The following is a 22,431-nucleotide window of genomic DNA, read 5'->3' on the forward strand; positions in this document are numbered from 1 at the left end:
TTTAATTTTTGCTTCCTTAACCATTAAATTTTTAAGTTTAGATGAATAACCAATACAACTACCGGACCCAATTGGTCTTTTCGTCTGCTAGCAAATTGCTTTCTGCTCATTTTTAATGACTTGGCATTGTTTATTTTTCCTACGCTATTGACCGATATTCGGAGACCCAATTGTAAATCGGCAAATTGTCTCTACCCCTTCTTTTCTTTTACTCCATCTATCCTTAACCTGATCTAACAATGCCCTTAACTTTTAGTAGAGCATTATAAACGCATAACATTTTATATTAAATACAGATTTAAAAGTAACACAAGTATCTGTAACAGAAATGGGTAACACCAGCAAACTATGTGATAAGTTTATACAGCTAACAGAAACTAGAAATCTTGTAAATAAGGTAAAATATTTATGAATATATGTATCTATCTACCCATTTTTAATTAGTTCTATCTTTCAGTTTATCTTTTGACTTTTGAAATGATTGAAAATAAGGGGGCCGGGTTGGTAAGCTTTAGGTATGTTAGTGTTTTTTCAGGTTGAGTTTTATATTGTTAGGTTAGCCCTCAGTGGTTAGTAATTGAGATTAAACAAAATCCCCCCCCCCCCCCCCCTAGTGTTAATTTTTTACATGTAGGAAGGGACGGGGAAGTTTCTGTGCTCGCTAGGTACTGTAAGGGCACAAAACATTTCTTAATAACCTGTTACATTTTATTTTTATGCTTTACATACATCTTTGTTTAAAAATGTACAGTGTACACCATTAAATAGAGAAGACTTACCCTACATCATGACCATGTTTACAAATTTTCAGCAATCTAATTATGCTCTCTATTTATCAATCTATATATTAGTATATTTATCTATCTCTCTATTTATCTGTTTATCTATTTATCCATCTATCAAGGAATGTACACCAAATATAGATGGTCCAGACAGTGTATCCACAGATTTCGAGCATACTATGCATTCTTTCAATACCCTATTTTGCAGAAGGAATTTCAAGTTTCTTTTAATCCCATTCATCCTATTATATAAAGTAATGAGATTTTTGTCTGTACTTGCGGTTAATACTAAACCAATCAAGTTCTATACTTCAGGGAAGTTTTTCATGGGTCCTGGGATGGTTTAGACTATTTTATTTTTCTAGATTTAATGCTTAGAATAGTTTTTACAAGTGGTTTACAAAAAAAACAAGCAAAAAAATAATGTAAAACATCAAAATTACCTAATATAAAAAAAATTCATAAATTTAAAAACTTGAAATGCTTGATAGATGTTTTAAATATGACTGTTTTCTGCATAAACCACCTCAACTTAGACCTACCACTAAAAGAAGGTAAATTTAATTTAATTAAACAGTTATTATATTTTTAAACACAAGTATAAAAACATCCTTAAAAGCGAAGTTCCAAAGTCAAACGGTAGAACATGAATATTTGTCGAAGTCCAAGAAATTTGTTTAACGACATACTTACATTTTTAGGACTTTAGGATTATAGATACGCTTTGCTTATAACATTTTACGTTGTTGTCCTAGGAATTAGGTATTACTACAAAAAATTGTATTACGACAATTCTAATTTGCTTAAGTAAAAGGACAAACCCTTCTTATCAGATTTGTGGAGCCGGAACCGGAAGCCGTGGAAACGCTATATTTTGCCGGAGCCGTTATTTTCGTTAAAAAACGGCTCCGGGTTAGCTAAAATAAGAATTTTTTTATTAATTACAATTTGGTAACTCTGTTATGTCATGTGCAAATGGTGTGCTGCCACTTTTACCACTAGCAAAAATACAAACACTGTGTTTTTGACAAAAAGTGGGTGTGTTTTTGTCAATTTTGATTATTGCTGTGTTTTTGGCAATATTTTTTTATCCACTGTCAAAATTACACCTTCACTGCTGTCATAAACACAGTTTTACTGTCATTTTCACACCCATGAAATTCAATGAGTCTGTCAAATTCACAGTTTTGATGACAAAAATACACCTATTTTCATATTACTATTAAGTATTTTAAGTAATTTGGTAAAACTTATAAATATTAATGTTTATAGTTAAATTAATCTACACAACAATAATTCTAAACTCAGCAAAAAAAGGTAACAGACGAATATTGGCACGCCAGGATACAATTGAATCAGGACAAAAGTAAGTGCCGAGCTCTATTACCCATGTATGGTGAAATCAGACATAAAACCGTGATGATTCCAGGTAAAACCAAAATATTTCAGTGGGGTCTTTTTGAGAAAATTAGATTTGAAAATTTTAAGTTCAATTTTCACCCCCTAGGAGTTGCTGCATAATCATGACAAGAAAAGCGAAGATTATATATTTAAAATTTTGGAAAACTTTGCTTTTATAAAGTCTTTCATAAAACCTCTCTATATATGATTTACTTTATAAAAGCAAACTTGTTTAAAATTTTAAATAAATAAGCTTTGCTTTTCTTGTCATGATTATGCAGCATCTCCTAGGGGGTGAAAATTGAACTTGAAATTTTTAAATCTAATTTTCTCAAAAAGATCCCGCTGAAATATTTTGGTTTTACCTTTCACCATACATAGGTCCCAGAGCTCGGCACTTTTGTCTTGATTCAATTGTAGCTTGGCGTGTTGGATTATAGAGTAGTTGCACTAATTTAAAAAAAAGATTGTTGTTCATTAACATATTTTTCTGAAATGCACTTCATGCAACTATGCCTAAAAGAAGGTAACAGACGAATATTGGATATTATAGAGTAGTTGAAGTAATTTAAAAAAAGATTGTTGATAATCAACATATTTATTAAAAATTTCCCGGGTGCACCTTATTATAAATTTTATGGTTATCAATTCTGAACCCATACTTCACAAATATTTTCAAAGGTCAATATAACCTGTATCAAGTTTGTCCCTTAGACTAGACCTCACTTTCATCATTTAGCTTAGTTCAACTCCAATAATTAAAGTATTAAGATATACTTGTAGAGTTGCTACGATTTTTAAATAATTAAATTATTAAAATACTTGTAGAATTGCTATGATTTTTAAAAATAATTAGTTAAAGAAATAAGATATATTTTGAGAGTTGCCACGATTTTCAATTAAATTAATAAATTAGATGAAATGTATTTAAGTATGTTACATTGTACAATATGGGTATAATGCTACAACATTGATTCAAACATATTTTTTTTGTATACCTATTTAATAAATAAACTGGGTAAATAAGTATTAATTTAAATGTATTTTTGTCAATATGTAGGGGTATAATTGACAAATTATAAATTTAAAAGATGTATTTTTGTCAATATGTAGGTGTATAATTGACAGCAAAACTGTGAATATGCCAGTGCAATAACTATTTTTGTCATACCCTCTAAAAGTGCAGGTGTGAATTTGACAGTAAAACTGTGTTTATGACAGCAAATCACTGTGTTTATGACAGTACTATCACTGTATTTTTGCTAGTGGTAAATCTGCCATGTACCCGTGCAAATGCCCCTTTTAAGTTGTTCAAGTTCATCAAAAATTGAACTTTTAAAACCTTCAAAAGTCAAAAATAGACTTGGCAAAAAAAAATTATGATGAGTTTTTCTTGATTTTAGGTCAAAGCCGGAGCCGCACCAAAATCAAACGGCACCGCAACGCTGCTTTTCATAGAAAAGCTTCACTTTCAACAAGTACTAAAGCATCCTTAAAACGGGAACTCGTGAAACATTTCCATCTTACTTTCAATTAATTGCCAATTAAAATACAACACAATCTCCGAAAGAGGACCATTTTTCCGCGAAATTCCGTAATATTGGGTGTTAGGTTGTAGCCAAATGCTCTTATTAAGTCAAAGTGTTCTTAATTATAACCAAATGTAAATATATGAAATGGTTCATAAATTACATTTTAACTTAATAATTAAGAGTATTTGACTCTAACCCAACAACCAACTTTACGAAATTACGCTTCTTAAAAAGACCCTTTTTCTCACAAAGTCATATGATTTATTAGTAGCATAAACAAGAAAATCTTATTATTGATAATTTCTTATATTAAGGGGACCAGATTTAAGGCTAGGAACTGAGCCTTGTTCTGCGGACTGCTATATGCTACTAGATGGAGTCTCTAAACAAGAAAATAGTCCTCAAAAATCACAACAGGTATTAAAATCCACGAAACTTTAAAAAAAACATATGTTAATGTCATCAATCTTATTTAAGCTAGGGATCTAAAGGGATAAGACAATAGCTGAACACTAAACTAAATCAAAATTCAGTTAAGTCCCCAAAGTTGTTGAGCCAACGAATAAGAAAACATTATTGTTAAAACTTGGGAACTAGTGAAATAAACAGCCCATTGTCCCCTCTCTCTGGATTTTTGCATACCCATATAGCTAATATCCTTTTGACTTTACCCCGAACATAGAAACGAAAAGACCAATATCTGAAGACTATATTAGCAACCTAAAAATTCCCCTGTTCACGTATGAAATATCCATTATAGAATAATATCTACCTATCTTTTACTGCAGGATGGAGTAAAGGCTGGTAAAATTCCGAAGAATATGAGTATGGACTCTGGAAACGAAGCTAGTAGTGAAGACTCCAATGATAGCAATACGAGGTAACTTCCATGAAACAAGGATAACATCCATAAAATCGAATCTCATGAAATCACTCAGGCAAATGAACATTGTCAAGTAACACCTAATCAATATTCAACCAGATCTAAACCCAGAACCACTTCATTATGCAATCTACATTTTCCTGGATATTTTGTCTACGGGTAGTCCATAAGTGTACAGCTTTACAGTACATTGTTTCTATTTGTTAAAGCAACACGTATGATAAAAGAAAAAGATTCTGTTTAAAGTAAAATGCTTATATTTTAATCAAAATCTATATTTTTGTATTTTTAACCGATCCACTTCATTATACAAATCAAAAGAAAATCAATGAGAAAACGTTTGTTTTGCCCTATTGTTCACTTTTAAAAATTAATTCTGATAAAATAACAATTTTTTAAGGGATTTATGCATTAATTATAATGAAAAACAGTTTAAGGTAGATTTTATTGATTTTTCTAAATAAGAAATGATTGAAAAAAAGAAATTCTATCCCTATCACTTTAGAGGACAGCTGCCGACCCCCAGTCTTATGGATGAAGCTAAATACATGTTAAAGATAAAAATTACCCTGAAAAGTATACAATGAAATGACATGAAATATAACCATTATCTAAAAACTACATTATTTACTTTATGAATTTTAGTAATTAAAATTGCAATTTTTTTCTTTTTTAACATTGCTTGGCTGGAGGCTCCTATAACTACAAAAATTGGTCCATAGTTCAATATATAAGTTTTTTCATGGGTATGCACTTTGATAACATTTAGCTCACCATCACCACCAGTAAGAGCATCTTAAAGGCCATCATCCTCAAAATCAAGATTTTAAAATGGATTTTTTTAACACATCAAAAAAAACATTTTTGTTTACTTTTCAGGCTAATTTTTATTTTTAACATGTATTTAGCTTCATCCATAAGATTGGGGGTCGGCAGCTGTCCTCTAAAGTGATAGGGATAGAATTTCTTTTTTCAATTATTTCTTATTTAGAAAAATCAATAAAATCTACCTTAAACTGTTTTTCATTATAATTAATGCATAAATCCCTTAAAAAATTGTTATTTCATCAGAATTAATTTTTAAAAGTGGAGAATAGGGCAAAACAAACGTTTTCCCATTGATTTTCTTTTGATTTGCATAATGAAGTGGATCGGTAAAAAATACAAAAATATAGATTTTGATTGAAATATAAGCATTTTACTTTAAACAGAATCTTTTTCTTTTATCATACGTGTTTTTTGTACTGTAAAGCTGTACACTTATGGACTACCGTAGACAAAATATCCAGGAAAATGTAGATTGCATAATGAAGTGGTTCTAGAAGAATACCGCGTAACTGTTCCAAAACTACACATGGACGACAAACTTATATTTTTTTGAGTATAGAAATGCTTCGTTCACAATAAATTACCTAATAAATTTTCTAAAATTCAGAAATGTATTATGATTAATTAATTTATACCATATACAAAATTGTGGCTAAAATAGTGATCCTATTTCAAATGTTTTTGTAAAATATCTTTAAATGACATTCTTTTTTAAAAATACTTACAAAAATGTGTATTTTGCGATTTTAAAAGTTACACCATTTTTAAAGAAGCGGTTCTACCTAGGGAACGTATTGGGAAAGACAAAACTACAACCAGAAGTCAAAAGTAATTATAATAAAAGGGAAAAATATTTTTTGCTTCTCATTGTAAAATGACTTAGGTAATACAATTATTATATATATAAAATCATTTGTTTTTAGGGAAAGCACATCAAGATCAATGCCAACGACAGCTGGTAGTAGCGGAACAGCCACTCCTGCCGATAGAGAAAGACAGAGAGAAAAGTTATCTGCAGTAAGTATAGATAGATAGATGCCAACGACAGCGGGTAGCAGCGGAACAGCCACACCTGCCGATAGAGAAAGGCAGAGAGAAAAGTTATCTGCTGTAAGTGTAGATAGATAGATAGTAATAATATATGTTTAGATGTTTTGATTAATATGGGTCTTATATTTATAGACATCCTATTATATAATTATAAAGTGCAAATTTTTTTTTGTCCCAATCTTAAGATTTCAATAACCACTGAATCGAGTACAAAGATGCTTGGAGCGCAACCGCGCGCTAATAAGATATAATATGGAGATAGACACACATAGTGACAGACATATAAACAGACAGACATATAAAGAAGCTGATACACACACAGATGGACAGACACGGACGGGCAGGTAGATTTACACACAACTGGATAGACAGATAAACATACATATTTATATGCAGACAGGTACACATATAGACACACAGATTGACAGACAAATAGACATATGGAGAGGCACAAATGGATAGGTAAATACTAAATAGACACACATATAGATAGATGGATACACACAAAGATTTAGTAACAAATGTTCAAGACATACAGGAATACTAAATGATAAACAAATAGACATTCATTCTATCTATCTATCTATCTATCTAGGTTGAGAGATGGGAAAGAAATGAGAAAGCAGAAAGTCGAAGTGGTAATTCGTCGGCTTCCGGTTCAAGGCGTAGTTCTTTCTCTGGTGTGGATCTTCCTAAGGTAAAATATCTTACTGCATACGATAAATTATACCTACCTTTATATCAGGGATCTTAGGGATAAGACAATGTTAAATTCGCATCCCCGATTATGAAAAAGAAGAGTACTCCTTTTTTTATATAAAAATTTTGGGTCGAAACTTTCCAACCAATGAAGATATACCCAAAGTCTGCAAGACAACAAGCTCATGAAAAACTATAACCTCCAACAACAAATGTAATAAGTATAGATGTACATATAACCCAGACAACTAACTTGGGGATTGAGGATTTTTTTCGTCTGTTAGCAAATTGCTTTCTGCTCTTTTGTATCAACTTGGTTGTTTTAGTATTTACGATGCTATTGGCGGGTGATCCAATTCAAAATCGGCAAAGGTTCCACTAGGTGGGGTCATACAGTTATTTAACCCTTTCCCCCTTTATTGTTTTACTCTAATCCCCCAACTAATATTTTTAATTATTTCCGAAATATGAGGGAAACCGCCATTCGTTTTGCTATAATAGTATACTGTGAACAATAACTCAACCTTAAAAAAAAAACACCAAAATATGTATATCACTAAATTAAATTAATTTTGGTCCACTTTCAATTGGGTGAAAAGTTTGAACACTGACAGTTTGTACCAACCAATCAATGTATTTATATTAATTTTTATTTCAGGACCTTAAGAAACCCAGTATCAAGGGTGTGGATAGGGGCGAGGGTGGGGGAGAACGTAGTGGGGGTAACTCTGGCAATACCAGCAGTAACAATGGTGGAGGGGGGAGCAACAGAGGTGGGGGAAATCAGGGAGGGGGTGGTGGTGGAGGGCGCAGCAATTCTGATTTGAAGAATGGACGTAAAGAACTTCGTGGATTAGGACAGGTAAATATTCTATATGATTTGTTTTATGCTTTCTCGTCATTTTTATGGCTCGAAGAACCTCTAAAATAATGGTCTCCGAAAAGTTGTTTTTAATGCAATCAAATGCCTTAGGTAGAAAATAGTCGTTCTAAAAGTAATTAGATGTCTTCCAAAGTAGAAAAAAAGTGTATTTTATTAAACGGATTTTTGAACTAAAAGCATTAGGAAATAATTTTTAGGTGTTGTATGTCTTAACGAAAGAGTAGTATTTTTTATTTTAAGGGATTAAGTTTCCACAAAAAGTTTAAAATAGAGATTTTATTTGAACAATATTTTATGAAGTTAGCGTATTATTTGCATGGATTGAGGCCGAAAATACCCAAAACTTTTCATGAAGCTAAGAACCATGTTCGCCTCTAAATGAAAGATATCATAAGTAACACAAAAAAGTTGGAGAACAAGGTTTTATAATTTGTTCAATTTTCAGGTTGCACAAATAGATGCGACGTTAGCTCAAGAGATTAATCCCATGAAACAAATTACAGGTTAGAACTAATATTATTTGAAATATTTTCATTATTTTTTCAAGTGTTGTAAAATGAATTAGAGGCTTCAGCACTTGCGTCAACGTAATTTTGTATCCAAAGAAGGAGTAAGGTGGCCTTAAAATAGCCTAAAACTTGCCAAGATTAAAATCTAACAATTGCCTAAAACTATCGAAGGACATATATAAAGCTTCCCTAAAATTGAGAACTCAATCGGTTCATTGGTTAGCGGGATCTTAACAGACAACTACTCTGTAAAATGAGATAAAATTCGATTAATCTTTTACATTACATTACAATAAATGTATCCTAAGCAATAGACTTAAATCCCAGACAACTAGCTGCTAGATTAGTCATTGACCCCTAATTTTGCAGAAAATTTGTGTAATTGCAAACTGAAAAATCTTGGAACTATGAGGTTTCATTAGTACACATTTATTTAACTATTGCCCCTCTATTCTTTAACTTTATTTTAACATCTAAGGATTAAGTGGTATTCTTGTAGAATTTTCAATTAAGATTTTCTTTACCTTTTTTTCTCACTGCACCACTGTACTTTTAGAATAGTAATTTTACTGTGTGAAGATTTTTGTTAGTACTTTTCTCTCTGTTATTTATAGTTGAAATTACTTGTTAGTTCCATAAAAAGGAAAATTATGTTTTTTTGTGCTTTTTGCCCCAATAGTTTTAGTTTTGTCTTAGTTTTAATACCATTTGAAAGGATATTTTATAAATAATGTAAGTAAATTGTATACTGGATGCTCCATGGCATAGACGTCCAAGGGGGGGGGGAGGTAAAGGGGTGATTACCCCTCCCCAAATGAATTTAGGGGTGCCGTAGGCACCCCCAAAATTTTGGATTTTCAATTTTTACCCCCCCCCCTAAATAAAAAAAAATGCCTCTATGAAATAGAGATTACCTCCCCCCCAAATAAAAAAGCTTGGACGCCCCTGCTCCATGGTAAGGGGTATCATACCAAAAAATAAGTTGTCTATCTTGAATTACAGCCGGAAAAAATTGCAGTTCCCCCTAAAACGTTAAGGACTGATAAGCGGGAGGACAAAGTGTATTACAGAGTAGCTTCGCTACTAACAAAACTTATTTTGACACTCCATGTCATAAACACATACAGTGTATATAATAGATGCAGAGCAGATAATGACTTGTATTCGATAATTCAATTCCAATATTTTAGTGATATTATTACTTTTGAATAATTCAATAAGAAACCTTTTAAAAATTGTCATAAAACATAGGTAGGTATTTATTTTGGCATTAGAATTTAAACAGACATAATATCAAGAAAAATACAATTAGAATTATTATAACTATAAACATAACAATCTCAATCAGTTCTGCCCAGGTAAACATATACAAAGTCATATATAAACTTACCTAATAAATCTTCCATTTAGTTATTATATATCTCTTCAAATAATCTATTACTAAGGTTTTGGAAGCATAAATGTTCACAAATAAAACGTTATATAATTAAAACATCCCAAATTATATCACTGCTTGTGTTAACTAATGCATTACAGAATCAGAATGTACAAAAAGTAGATAACAAATTTTGTTACAATTGTTATATATTCTTTTTTTGCAGTTTCTTGTTATTTTTTAGTCGGAAGAAATCAGAAAGAGAAAGAGGACAATGGGTTTTTTATTACTATAGTCCTCAAAGTTTTATAATAACTTGTTCTTATTCGTTGGCTTAACAACCTTGAGGAGTTTTGATAGGTTGGTTAATTAAGTTGAATGTTCAAACATTTCAACCTCTAATTTTAATCTTCAGAAGGGGTATTTTGTGCGTCATCATAGGAAGTGTACCTCAATTTATCGGCCATTGTCTTTACCCTTTATATCCCTGCGAATAAACATTAAGTTTCCGAAGGATCCACCTATTTGAATTGATTTATCTTTTCTGTGTTTTGAAACGTAGTTATTTTAAAATTTACCTAAAAAATAACATTATTTGATATTCTACAATAAATATTTTCTTAAGTTTTGAATAATATTGTTCAAAATTGTTAATGTGAACTAAATTAGAATTTTTATTAAAACAAGATTTATACATATTGTTATGTTTGGTTCATGGGTTTTTTGCTATGTAGTAGGAGGGCGGATATGCCGTTTTTTTTAAGGAAACATTGTAAAACTTTGATAAAGTTACAGCAATTTTGTTTGAAATTAGAGGGTAGAGAAATAGTATAAAACCATCCCAAAAACCTATGTAAACATCGATAAATCAATCTGTTCAGTTCTTAACTAACAAACAAACCAGAACTACAGACATACCACTTGAAGGAAGCTTAGGTCAAACAAAGCCCACTATAAAAACGGTGGCAAAGACCTATTGATCCACTGCCCTTCAATTTGAAAGGGGTGTTGATACATGTTACACCCCCTACACTTCGCATCTGGTGGCTTGAAAAGGTGTACAGTACACCTTGACACTGTAATTGCACAGTTAAACTCTTTTAGTTTGATTTTCATTTCCACCTTGGGCCAAGGCATTCTCCTTACTTTGACTATTAATGTCGCGCACCTGACATAGTAGCAGTATGAACCATTTTTTAACGTCTTTAGTTATAACGTGATGTTAAGCCGAGATTTGAACCTATTACCTCCCCGACGAATAGCGAGTGTGCTACGTGTTGAGCCACGGTCGTGGGCTACTAAGTTTCTATATTATATAGTACAAAATTTCAGTGCTAGGTGTCTCTTTCTTTTATGTAAAAAATATACCCAATACCTTTTTTATTTTCGACAACAGAATTTCATTTTATGTAAAAATGCTTTTATTAAGAAGTTGATATAATTTTAGTAAAATTATCACATATTAGGCTTTTATCAAAACCAATCAATATTATTAAAAAAATGAATGATACAAATATGTTAAACTTATAATTTACCAATTACATTACACTTAAAGTAAAAGTTTTCTGTACTTTTTGTCGGAAACCTTCGTCTTTCAGAAGGTTTCATTGAAGTGTTAGATTTGGTCATAGTAAGATCTAATAAGGACTAAGATGCAGAAGGCAAAATTAATACAGCCAGGGGTGGAGGGTATATAGTCACACCACTTTTAAACTTGAGGGGGCTGTTAAAAAATATTTGCAAACTTTGCGAGTCAATTTTACTAATACAGGGACCCTTTTTGAACTTTTCAGTGGGTGGATAAACTTTAAAGGCTGTGTATTTACACCCCTTCCCCTATTTTTATTTGCTAAGCTAACACCCTCCTTGATTTTAGAATCAATGGGGTGTCAAACTTTTTGGGTGCGCTTCACGCATCCCCCTTGAAATATCCTATACACGCCACTATATGATTTCAGTGTGCCACTATATCAGAATGGATGTTAAATACCTATGAACCTACAAAAGAGAACGGTATACAAATTCAGGGATCTAAAGGGATAAGACAATTTCCGTTATTATGGTGTACATCTCCAATGATGATGCACAAAATTACTCATTTAGAGATAAAACCAACCTTATTCGACGTTCACTCAAAGCCCCAAAAATAATGGACTTAAAAGTGTATTAAACTGTATATAAGACATTTGCGAATATATTGGTACCATTAATTTGCCTCTGAGATAAAAAAAAAGTATGTTTTTTTGATATTTTTCTCTTGCAACAAATCAAATTTCAAAATTGAGTCGCCAAAAATGTTAAACTAATTTTTGCTCTAAAACAATCATTTTTTGGAGTTAGAAAGTGCTTAATACCTCATTTTAATCGCTTGGCATTGCTTTATAATGTACAGGTAATTACTTGGTTGTTTTTAGAACAGTTGACTAAAAAATCGAGGTTTTGTGATTAACCCACTTTTGTTGTTACTCCATAAATGATATTTTTTTTCTCCAAAATTTTTGGCTGTAAAGAAGCTTTATATATCCATATAACATCCACCAAAATTTGACTTTTGATATATTATTTATAACATCACCAGAAGGAATTGAATTTTGGAGAAAAAAATATCAATTTATATTTTGCACTGCTATGCATTGTTCTTGTTCTTGTTTCTAAAAAATATTTATATAATTAAAAAGAGAATTATTTAACGCTTCTATAGGTATGTTTATCATTTTTCTAGCTTAAATATAACTATAATTTCAGCATTTTTAAACATGATCATATTCAAGTTATTTTAACAACTATTAAAAATTTTTTACCATGCAAAACAAGGTGTTATAAAGTGTAGGATCCCTCACAATATCTATCTGTCTGTATATAATGCATTACTCATGTAATGCTACTTACTTGATACTTGATACTTGGCTTGTTAATCTTCATTTTCTACTGGTGTAGCGAGTTGAAGATGTTGGTACTGATAATTTTGTTATCTTTTGCTAATTCATATATTTTTTCAATTTTGATCTAAAGCTGGCCACTGATGTGGCATGTTTGATATCACTTGGTAAACTATTCCATGGGTCGACAATTCTGAAGAAAAAGAAGTTTAGTCTGATGTCAGAATTAGCCCTTCCTTTCTTTAGGTTAAGAATATCAGAGGTTTGTCTTGTTGTGACTCTGTTTTGAGAAACATTTACAGTTTCAAGTCCACATTTAACATTTCCAATGTTATGGAGAATTTTGTAGCACTGGACAAGATCAGCAAAATTTCTCCTTTTTTCAAGAGTCCATAAATCAAGCTCTTTTAAACGTTCATGGTAATCTTGTGATTTCAGACCAGAGACCATTTTAACTGCTTTGATTTGGACAGCTTCGATGTTTTTAATGTCTGTAAGGTTCCAGGGGTTCCAGACAGATGAAGAAAACTCCAGATGTGGTCTCACATATTGTTTGTACAGCCTTATAAAAACATGTTTATCTCTGTAGTGAAATGACCTTGATATTTGGTTTAAAACAGCTTTAGCTTTGTTGACAATTTCATTACAGTGGCTTGATGGCTTAAGGTTGGAAGTTATTCTTATTCCAATATCTCGTTCAGAATCAACTGTTCCAAGTTTAATATTATCCATGTAATATTCATTTTTTGGGTTATTCCTGCCACAATGGAGAATTTTGCATTTGTCAATATTAAATAACATTCCCCAAGTTTTGCTCCAATCAAGAAGCTTATTTAATGAAACTTGGAATGAGTCTGCATCTGCTTGGTTTCTTATCTTGTTTGCTTGCTTGGTATCATCAGCAAACTTTCTTAATATGTCAATTATGACATCATCATCAAGGTCATTGATATATATTACAAAGAGAACTGGCCCAAGTAAACTACCTTGTGGGACACCTGACCTGACCTTACCTGGCCTTGACTTCGCTCCTTGTATTTCAACCCACTGAGTTCTGTCTTTAAGCCAAGATTTTATCCATTCTTGTACAGATCCAGTTATTCCATGAGCTTCCAGTTTCTGTATTAGCTTGTTGTGTGGAACTTTGTCAAAGGCGCGACTAAAGTCCAGATACACAATATCAACAGAGTTTCCTTCATCAATCATTTCAAAAATTTTGTCTAAAAATTCCAATAGATTTGTTTGACAGGATCTCTTGGGCATAAATCCATGTTGAGAGGGTTTGATTAGGTTGTTGATTATAAGGTGATCTATCATGTGGTCACGAATAATAGATTCATTAAGTTTGCATACCTGGCTGGTGAGAGATATCTGTCTATAATTGACTGGCTTCCCTCGTGATCCTTTTTTACATACAGCAGCTACTTTTGCATCTTTCCATTGTTGTGGAACTTTGCCTGTACTTATTGAAGCCTGAAAAAGTTTTTGCAATGGTCGGGCGATATGATTCTTAGTTTTCTTTAAGAATTCTCCAGATATCTTGTCAGGACCTGGGGCCTTGCCAGTTTTAAGTTCGTCAATTTTTGATATAACATCTTGTAATCTAACATTTATATGAGATAATTCACTATTCATGTTTCGTTTTGGTATGTTTGGTCCATTGTCATTGTCATCATGAAAGGAACTACAAAAATGATCATTTAGTGTTTGGGCCATTTCAGCATTATCTGTGATAATCTTATCATCTTGGACAAGAGGGCCAACACTTGGTTTACAGGACATTTTATTTTTCACATAACTATTGAATTTTCTTTGACCACTGTTTCCACTACTTTTTGATATTTTTACTTCAAGCTTTTTTTTTGCACTTTTAATCTTTTTTTTACATTCTTTGGAAAGTTGGGTAAAGCGTTCTTTGTCACTAGGATTTTTGGTTCTTTTCCATTTCTTGTATGCCCGATCTTTTTTTCTGCCAAGTGTTATAATTTCTTTGGTCATCCATCTTGGTTTGTTGGTTTTAATGGTTTTGTTTGGGACATATTTACAAATTAATTCATCAATCACCTTGGTTAGTTGTCTCCAGCTCATTTCTACATCATTAGATACAATCCTCTCCCAGTCAATTTTCTCTAAATCTTCATTCATTTTTTGGTAGTCAGCTTTTCCCCAATCTAGGATTTCTTGTTGTGTGTTTTCTGGTAAAATAGAATGGTCTGTAACAATTTTAATACAGGTATGATCACTATTACAAAGAGGGCCTAAATCACTTACTTCAAGTATAGAATCATTATTAGAAAGAACCAAGTCAAGAACATTGTTTTTTACATGTGTTGGGAAGGTCACAAATTGGTTAAAATTGTTCTCGTTACAAGTGTCCAGAAATTTCTGGCTTGCAGTGTCGGCAGCAATATTTTCACTCCAGTTGATTTTTGGGTAGTTGAAGTCACCAATAACAATTGAATTATCTGGCATAGATGAGATTAATTCTGTTAGTTTATCATTATTATAGTTACTACAGTTTGGGGATTTATATACAAGAAAAATGTTGGTGGTTTCATTATTTGTTTTCACACTAAGATGTAGATATTGGTTAAAGTCAATTGTGCAGTCATGGGATAAAACCGTGTGTCCTTTTTTTATGTACACTAATAATCCACCTCCAATTCCTTCTCTTGTATCACTACGATCTTTTCTTAGTTCTGGTATTATTTCATAGTTTTTGATATTTAATACACTATTCACTATGTTTTCATTGCACCATGTTTCGGTTAGAAGTATAATATCAGGTTTTTGTTCATGTGTAAGTAACTCAAGTGCAGAAAGTTTACTTATTATACTCCTTGCATTGGTGTATATTATGTTGAGTTTACAGGGGGCAGACTCTTTGTTTCCCTTCCCTTTTTGTTGCCTACCCCCATCACTATTTATTCTCTGTTCTCCTCCTCCTCTGTCATTGATGGTCGTGTTCGTTTGTCTGTTGTTATACTTTCTGGAGTCCTCTGTCTCTTGGATCCTCCTCCCCTCCTGGTCCATGTTGTGCTGTTTCTCCTTCCCCACCTTTCTGTTTGATCTGTGGATTTTTTCGCCCAAATCAGTCTTTTTTGGCCTTTGGGTCCTACCACCTTCCATTCGGAGTTTAAAGCCTGTTCTTCAGTTAGCTCAGAGTTACGCTTATGCATTTCAAGAATGAGGTTGTCCTCCTCTTTCCTTTGCTGGTGGGTAAGGTCAGGTACAAGGTAGACCCCATCCCAGAATTCATTGTCAGCAAGAGATCTGCAGTTTTTCATAATTTCAGATTTGGTATCAGTGTTGTGAAATCCAACTTGCAATGGTCTTATGCTGTCAACTTTTTTTTCCCCAAGGCGTCTAATAAACTTGATATCTTTATCAGGGTTTATTGTAACTTCTAGGGTGTCAGCCACCAGTCCAGTCCAATGAATATCAAGTTCTTTCTTTTTTAAACCTGGCCAGGAATCATCAGTAACTTCCAGGGTGGGTAAAAACCCAGGGTTTTTTTAAAAAGCCCAGCCCAACCCAACCCAAAAACCCAACCCAAAAACCCTTTTTTTAAGGGTTTTTTTGGGGGTTTTATTGTTTTTTTTTAAAAAACCCTGGGTGGGTTTTTTTGGGTGGGTTTTTTGTATGCCCACCCTGGTAACTTCAGGGATACCATGAATTATCAAATTATTTTTCTTCTCCTCTCTGTCTCTTAATTCTTGAAAGACATTTTTTTCAACATTAGATTTTAACTGTTCTTGTTTGTTATCATTCTCGTTACAGCGTGTTTCTAGTTTGCTTACTCTAGTATTTGTATCATCTTTGTCTTTTTGAAGCTGGCTAATATCATTTTTTATATCTTGGATATCCTTGAACATGGCAGCTACCTTATTTGATAGGAGTTCACTAGCCACACTACATGCTTCACAACACCAATTAATGGAGAAACCTTGTCTATTTTCCTTGACAAGATATTTGTAAAGCTCTGGTGCAATTTTGGAACATTCAGTATGGGTCCATCTTTGGCATACATGGCACATGACACATGCTTGCGTTTTGGTGATTTTATTTGTGCAGACTAAGCAGGGTGGGCTTTTGGCATTAAGTCCTGTACTCATCTTGACAGCAATTTTTTTGGTATCTTATTTCTTTTTTTTGGTATCTTTTCTTTAGTATTTTTTTGGTATATTTTTTGGTATCTTTTTTTGGTATTTTTTTTTGGTATCTTTTTTTGGTATCTTTTTTTGGTATCTTTTTTTGGTATCTTTTTTTGGTATTTTTTGATATTTTTTTGGTATTTTTTTTGGGTTTTTTTGGTATTTTTTTTTGGTATTTTTTTTGTATTTTTTCGGTATCTTTCCTTGGTATCTTTTTGGTAACTGTTTGGTATCTTTTTGGTATCTTTTTGGTGTCTCTTTGGTATCTTTTTGGTGTCTCTTTGGTATCTTTTAGGTATCTTTTTGGTATCTTTTTTTGGTATTTATTCTTAGTATCTTTTTGGTATAGTCACTCGACACAGCTAGTTTTGCTTTATACACTCCAACAAGCAAACTTCACAACTTCCAACTGTTTCTCCAAATCTCAATCAATTCTCGACATTTTTTCCGGCAGCCACCGGGGAAGACATTTTTATATGAAAAACCTCTTAGTGAAGTGAATCAAGCAAATCTAGCCCGGTCAGTTTAGCTAATAGAGAGTATGCTATAAGAGTGCTCTTATATTCAAAGCTATTAAAGTGTTTAGAGTATATGCCATTAGATAATTCCAAGAGTCAATGATATTAGATGTAACTTAAATTCCTAGCTATCAGAGTATAATATAAGAGTATTTGTTGCAAAACTACTTAAAAACAGAATACTGTTTAAGGGCATACTTATATTTGTAAGTAACAATTCTGGTAACAATTATAGAGTTGCAATGGTTTCTCCTAACTTTGAGTTTAAAATCAAAAGAGCAATTCTATCAGTAAGAGTTATCTGTTTTGATTGTACAGAAGGTCAGACGCTTATAATAATTCAAACCTTTGCTTTAAAAAATCATACTAGTATTTTTTCTAACTTCTTAAAGGAAAGCAAACCATTTCATTTTTTTCTGAAAAAAGTTATATAATGAATTTTAAAATTTTATAATCTTTAGAATATTCTTTAACATGCATTACATTTACATCATTTTTATCAGGCATAAAATAATGGTATTTCAAAGGGACTGCAAAGGGCTAGAAAAGTAGCATAAAACCATCCAGAGTCTTAAATCTGAGAATGAATTACCTTAACCAAAACAGGATTAATTTTGAAAACCCAACTGGTTCAGTATTCAATGAATATTTCTTTGACCATGTTCAGCAAAAATGGCTGTATTTTGCCTAATTTTATAGTATATAAAAAATCTGTTGTATGGCAACTTTTGAATGGTAATGCTAGCCTTTGGGACAAAGACCAAAAAGTCTACTGTTTTTTTTTTTTTTTTGGGGGGGGGGTTTCCAAATTTTTGTTTCATTCTGTATACATGTGTAAATTCATTACTTTTTAATTCAAACAGAAAATTAGAGAAAAATAGATTTTTAAAAAGGGATAGTTGCATGAAGTGTATTGAACTTCATGCAACTTGGTACTTAATGGTACTTGGAGTAGTGAGTTTACTTTGAGGGGGGTAAATCTTTTTATCATGGAGGCACGGACGTCTAAGCTTTTTATATTTAAGGGGGGGTAAAAATAAAAAAAAATGTGGGGTGTGCCTACAGCAACCCCAAATTCATGAAAAACAAGAATGAAAACATTCATAAGTAGCACAGCATAGAAATAAAACTAATAGGAAAACAAAGTAAGTGCTAATATATAAGAGGAATTATCTGAAATTATTTCATAGGAAACTTAATGCTTCAGTACAATAAATAAATTATTATTACCTAGAAATTTAGATGAAAAAGAGGTTTGGTGCTGTACCTCATCCTCTTTTTCATTAGTTTCACAAAATTCAACTTCAATAGATGTTTCTACATTCTCATCCTCTGAAACAGTACTCAAAGGCCATTCTTTTTTATCTATATTTCACAGTTCACGCATATTTTTTTCCCATGAATTAGATTGTACTTTTTTGCAAATTCGTCTGATATGACCCTTAAGCCCTTGGTTATCTGTTTCTTATGTGTTTTACTGTAACAAAACTTTTCAAAAAATGTGTAAGATTTTATAAAACGTTGGTGATGTCTTTCACATAAATTTGTGTTTGTATCATTTCTCAACTGACCTTTTGCTCTAGAAAATAAGGGTTCTTTTTGGAGGTGAAAATGGGTCACTTCGTTATCACAATTTGTAATTGCACAGCAAGCGGAAATATTGAATGTTCTGTGGACAAGCATTATAAATCTGTAATTGAAACTATGAATACAAAAAGTATCATATCTAATGTGAACTTCTCATAACTAAATGGGCCTCCTGAAACCAGAGACCAAAGAATTGATCTAGCCCACCCCATTTAATTGACAAATATTAATGAAACTTGGTGAAAATATGGAGAATATTTAATCCATGAAAATTTCAGCCTTCTATCTTTTGTAGGAGCCAAGAAAATCATGTTTCCCTCTTTCTGGCTCATACTTTCAGATGGACGGACGGACGGACATTTTGAATTATAGAGTAGCTTTGCTACTTAAAACAGATAAATAGGATAATTGTTGTACACAAATTGATTTCAGCATGTTTTAAATGACCTTACTTTTTGGTCTTTGTCTTAAAGGCTAGCATTACCATTCAAAAGTTGCCGTACAACAGATTTTTTTATATACTATAAAATTAGGCAAAATACAGCCATTTTTGCTGAACATGGTCAAAGAAATATTCATTGAATACTGAACCAGTTGGGTTTTCAAAATTAATCCTGTTTTGGTTAAGGTAATTCATTCTCAGATTTAAGACTCTGGATGGTTTTATGCTACTTTTCTAGCCCTTTGCAGTCCCTTTGAAATACCATTGTTTTATGCCTGATAAAAATGATGTAAATGTAATGCATGTTAAAGAATATTCAAAAGATTATAAAATTTTAAAATTCATTATATAACTTTTTTCAGAAAAAAATGAAATGGTTTGCTTTCCTTTAAGAAGTTAGAAAAAATACTAGTATGATTTTTTAAAGCAAAGGTTTGAATTATTATAAGCGTCTGACCTTCTGTACAATCAAAACAGATAACTCTTACTGATAGAATTGCTCTTTTGATTTTAAACTCAAAGTTAGGAGAAACCATTGCAACTCTATAATTGTTACCAGACACGGCGGCTCGCTCACTTATAGAAATGGGAAACTTATAAAAGTTTTACTCAACACACGAAATCGTAACAATTTTCATGAGAAATACGCATTTTATAAGGCATAAAAAACGCTCTAATTTTTGTTCTATTTAACGTAATTTTATCATTTTTTTGCTGTTTATTTTATTTTACATATACTTTTATCATTTTATCAAAAAAAATTTATCTTTTTTCATCATTTTTTGGAGAAATTAATGCTTAAACTAAGGGTATCTTTAGACGCAAAATTGACGCACTTAGAATAAAAAATGCGTATTGAGTACAAAGGGGGGATAATTTCAAGTCATGAATGTTCTAAAGATATCTTTTTTTCCATAAAATTTTAATGTTTAGTCCACCCCACGTCACCCCGAAAATTATATATCAATTTAGGAAGATAATTTTTGTAGAATAATTACAGAATTTACAACGTTATGGACTCTGAAAGTATAGTTAAGATCAAAGGCGTGCAAAAGGTTGGTATAGGGGTTGTTTACACCACCCTTGTAAAATTAAGGGGGATGGATACACCTCCCTAGGTTTTCACCCATGTCCACCCTCTTGACAAGAGCCTACACCCTCAGATACACCCCTCTATAAATTCCAAGGGGGTGTAAAGGAAATAAATTTACACCCCTTAAAATAAAGTGGGGTTGGGGGTGTTTAAGGAGGGTGTATATAAACAAGTCACAGATTTAGATAATTATATGCTATCTATTTTTAGATAAATTAATTACCAGACTTTACTAAAATAATCTTGCAATATTCTGTACAACTGTACTGTACAACTTTTAATTAGTAAATTGGGACATGAGGAAGTTCTCATACATATGTAGGGGGGGGGGGGGGGGGGAGTTAATGCAGCCATCCCATAATTAATTAATCCAAATTTTGTTATGAAAATTGGCATGTGTAATCCTTGGTAGGTCTGTTTTTCAAAATTTAACAAAAAGTTAAGCTTAAGGGGGGGGGGGGTTAAGGCAACCATCATGTAATCAATGCACAAATGGCACTGTTTGCTCAGCTGTTTAGCCGTTTTTGGGCTATTTTCAGGGCAAATCCATCAATAATCATGTAGGAATCATCCATTAGGGATAGGTTTTAATGGGTGCTGAGCTGAAAAATACTACCAAAAATAGTGGCAGCTGGGTAATGGCTTATAAGGATATAAAAAAATTGAATATTTCCATGGAATTAAACTTTTCTTAATTAACATTATAACTTTATGTCATGGACATATTACTAAAAGAACTTTTTTTAATTTCTAGATTTCGCTGTCATAACAGCTAAAAACTGCCAAAAATGGCTGAGAACAGCTGTCAACAGCCAAAAGTATATATTGTAGATTAAATCATCCCGCCCTGGAAAAATTTTGATAAAAGTTTTGCCCCCAGTAAAATTTGGTTGATTTAAGCAAAAAAATGACCCATGCTAAATATTTTTCTGTGATGCAATAATTGTGACCTCATGAGCACTGCAAAGTTTTTGAAATCTGCAAAAAAAAATTTTTTTTTTAGTTCTTTTGTGTGATCTGAATTTTAAAGATTTTTACAAAATTTCAATTCTAGTTTGTCAATATAAACCTGAAATTTACCAAAAAAATGGATCAGTCTCAATTATAACATATGAAGGTGTAGCAAGTAATCTGCAAAGTCAAATTCCATTTTTGCAGAGTTTTTCTTACATAACTTAAAAATAAAAATTTTAATTTGGTTTTCATTTAGATGCAGTAACTACTGTAACCAGGCAGTTTCAAAATTTTAGCTCAATATTCAATCAATTTTGCTCACCTTCCAACACTAAACCCCCTTTATTGATAAAAAGACCATTAATTTTATTTGGGGTTTCCCTCAAAGTTTTTACACAGATAGTGTTAGTATTTATAGTAAATTGTGACCTCAAAAATTGTATTATATATATTTATGCAATTTTGACTTTGGAAGATGTGACATGTCTAGGGTAGGTTTTTTTTAAACATACTTTTGCTTTAATGTATGTTAAATTATACCAATAAACATATTTAAATTTTCAGTACCACCCACTTAACAGCTAGAACTGGCTGGAAACAGCTGGGAGTGGTCAAGAGTATGATGAGTAGATAGGGCTTTTGATGTGTCTAAGGGTAGGTTTTTATGGGTGCTGCGCTCAAAAATACCACACAACATCCATATGGCAGCTTGCTAACGGCCGCAGCTCAGCTGGGAGCGGCCAAGAGTAGAATGAGTAGATAGGGCTTGTGACATGTCTCTAGGTAGGTTTTTAACAGTCTGTGTAACAGCCCCAGCTGCCAAATGTATGGACCCCCACTATTTATAGTAGTATTTTTGAGC

The 22,431-nt window shown here is 32.2% G+C and overlaps 1 protein-coding gene across 2 annotated transcripts in view; it reads left to right on the forward strand.

Moving 5' to 3' along the window:
* Positions 1-22,431, forward strand: part of E(z) (histone-lysine N-methyltransferase E(z)) — a 50,950-nt gene that overhangs the window by 5,661 nt on the left and 22,858 nt on the right. For both annotated transcript variants that reach the window (XR_013885046.1, XM_080180542.1), the window contains exons 8-16: positions 324-397; positions 905-991; positions 1,272-1,336; positions 4,030-4,132; positions 4,504-4,595; positions 6,350-6,443; positions 7,072-7,173; positions 7,834-8,037; positions 8,504-8,561. Coding sequence is in view for 1 of the 2 variants with exons in the window: in XM_080180542.1 (XP_080036668.1) it covers positions 324-397; positions 905-991; positions 1,272-1,336; positions 4,030-4,132; positions 4,504-4,595; positions 6,350-6,443; positions 7,072-7,173; positions 7,834-8,037; positions 8,504-8,561 (879 nt within the window). In the remaining variant the exon portion in view is untranslated. The remainder of the gene's footprint in view (positions 1-323; positions 398-904; positions 992-1,271; positions 1,337-4,029; positions 4,133-4,503; positions 4,596-6,349; positions 6,444-7,071; positions 7,174-7,833; positions 8,038-8,503; positions 8,562-22,431) is intronic.

Source organism: Acartia tonsa, chromosome 13, assembly GCF_053477335.1.
Source record: "Acartia tonsa isolate MP-2025a chromosome 13, ASM5347733v1, whole genome shotgun sequence".
Lineage (NCBI taxonomy): Eukaryota > Metazoa > Arthropoda > Copepoda > Calanoida > Acartiidae > Acartia > Acartia tonsa.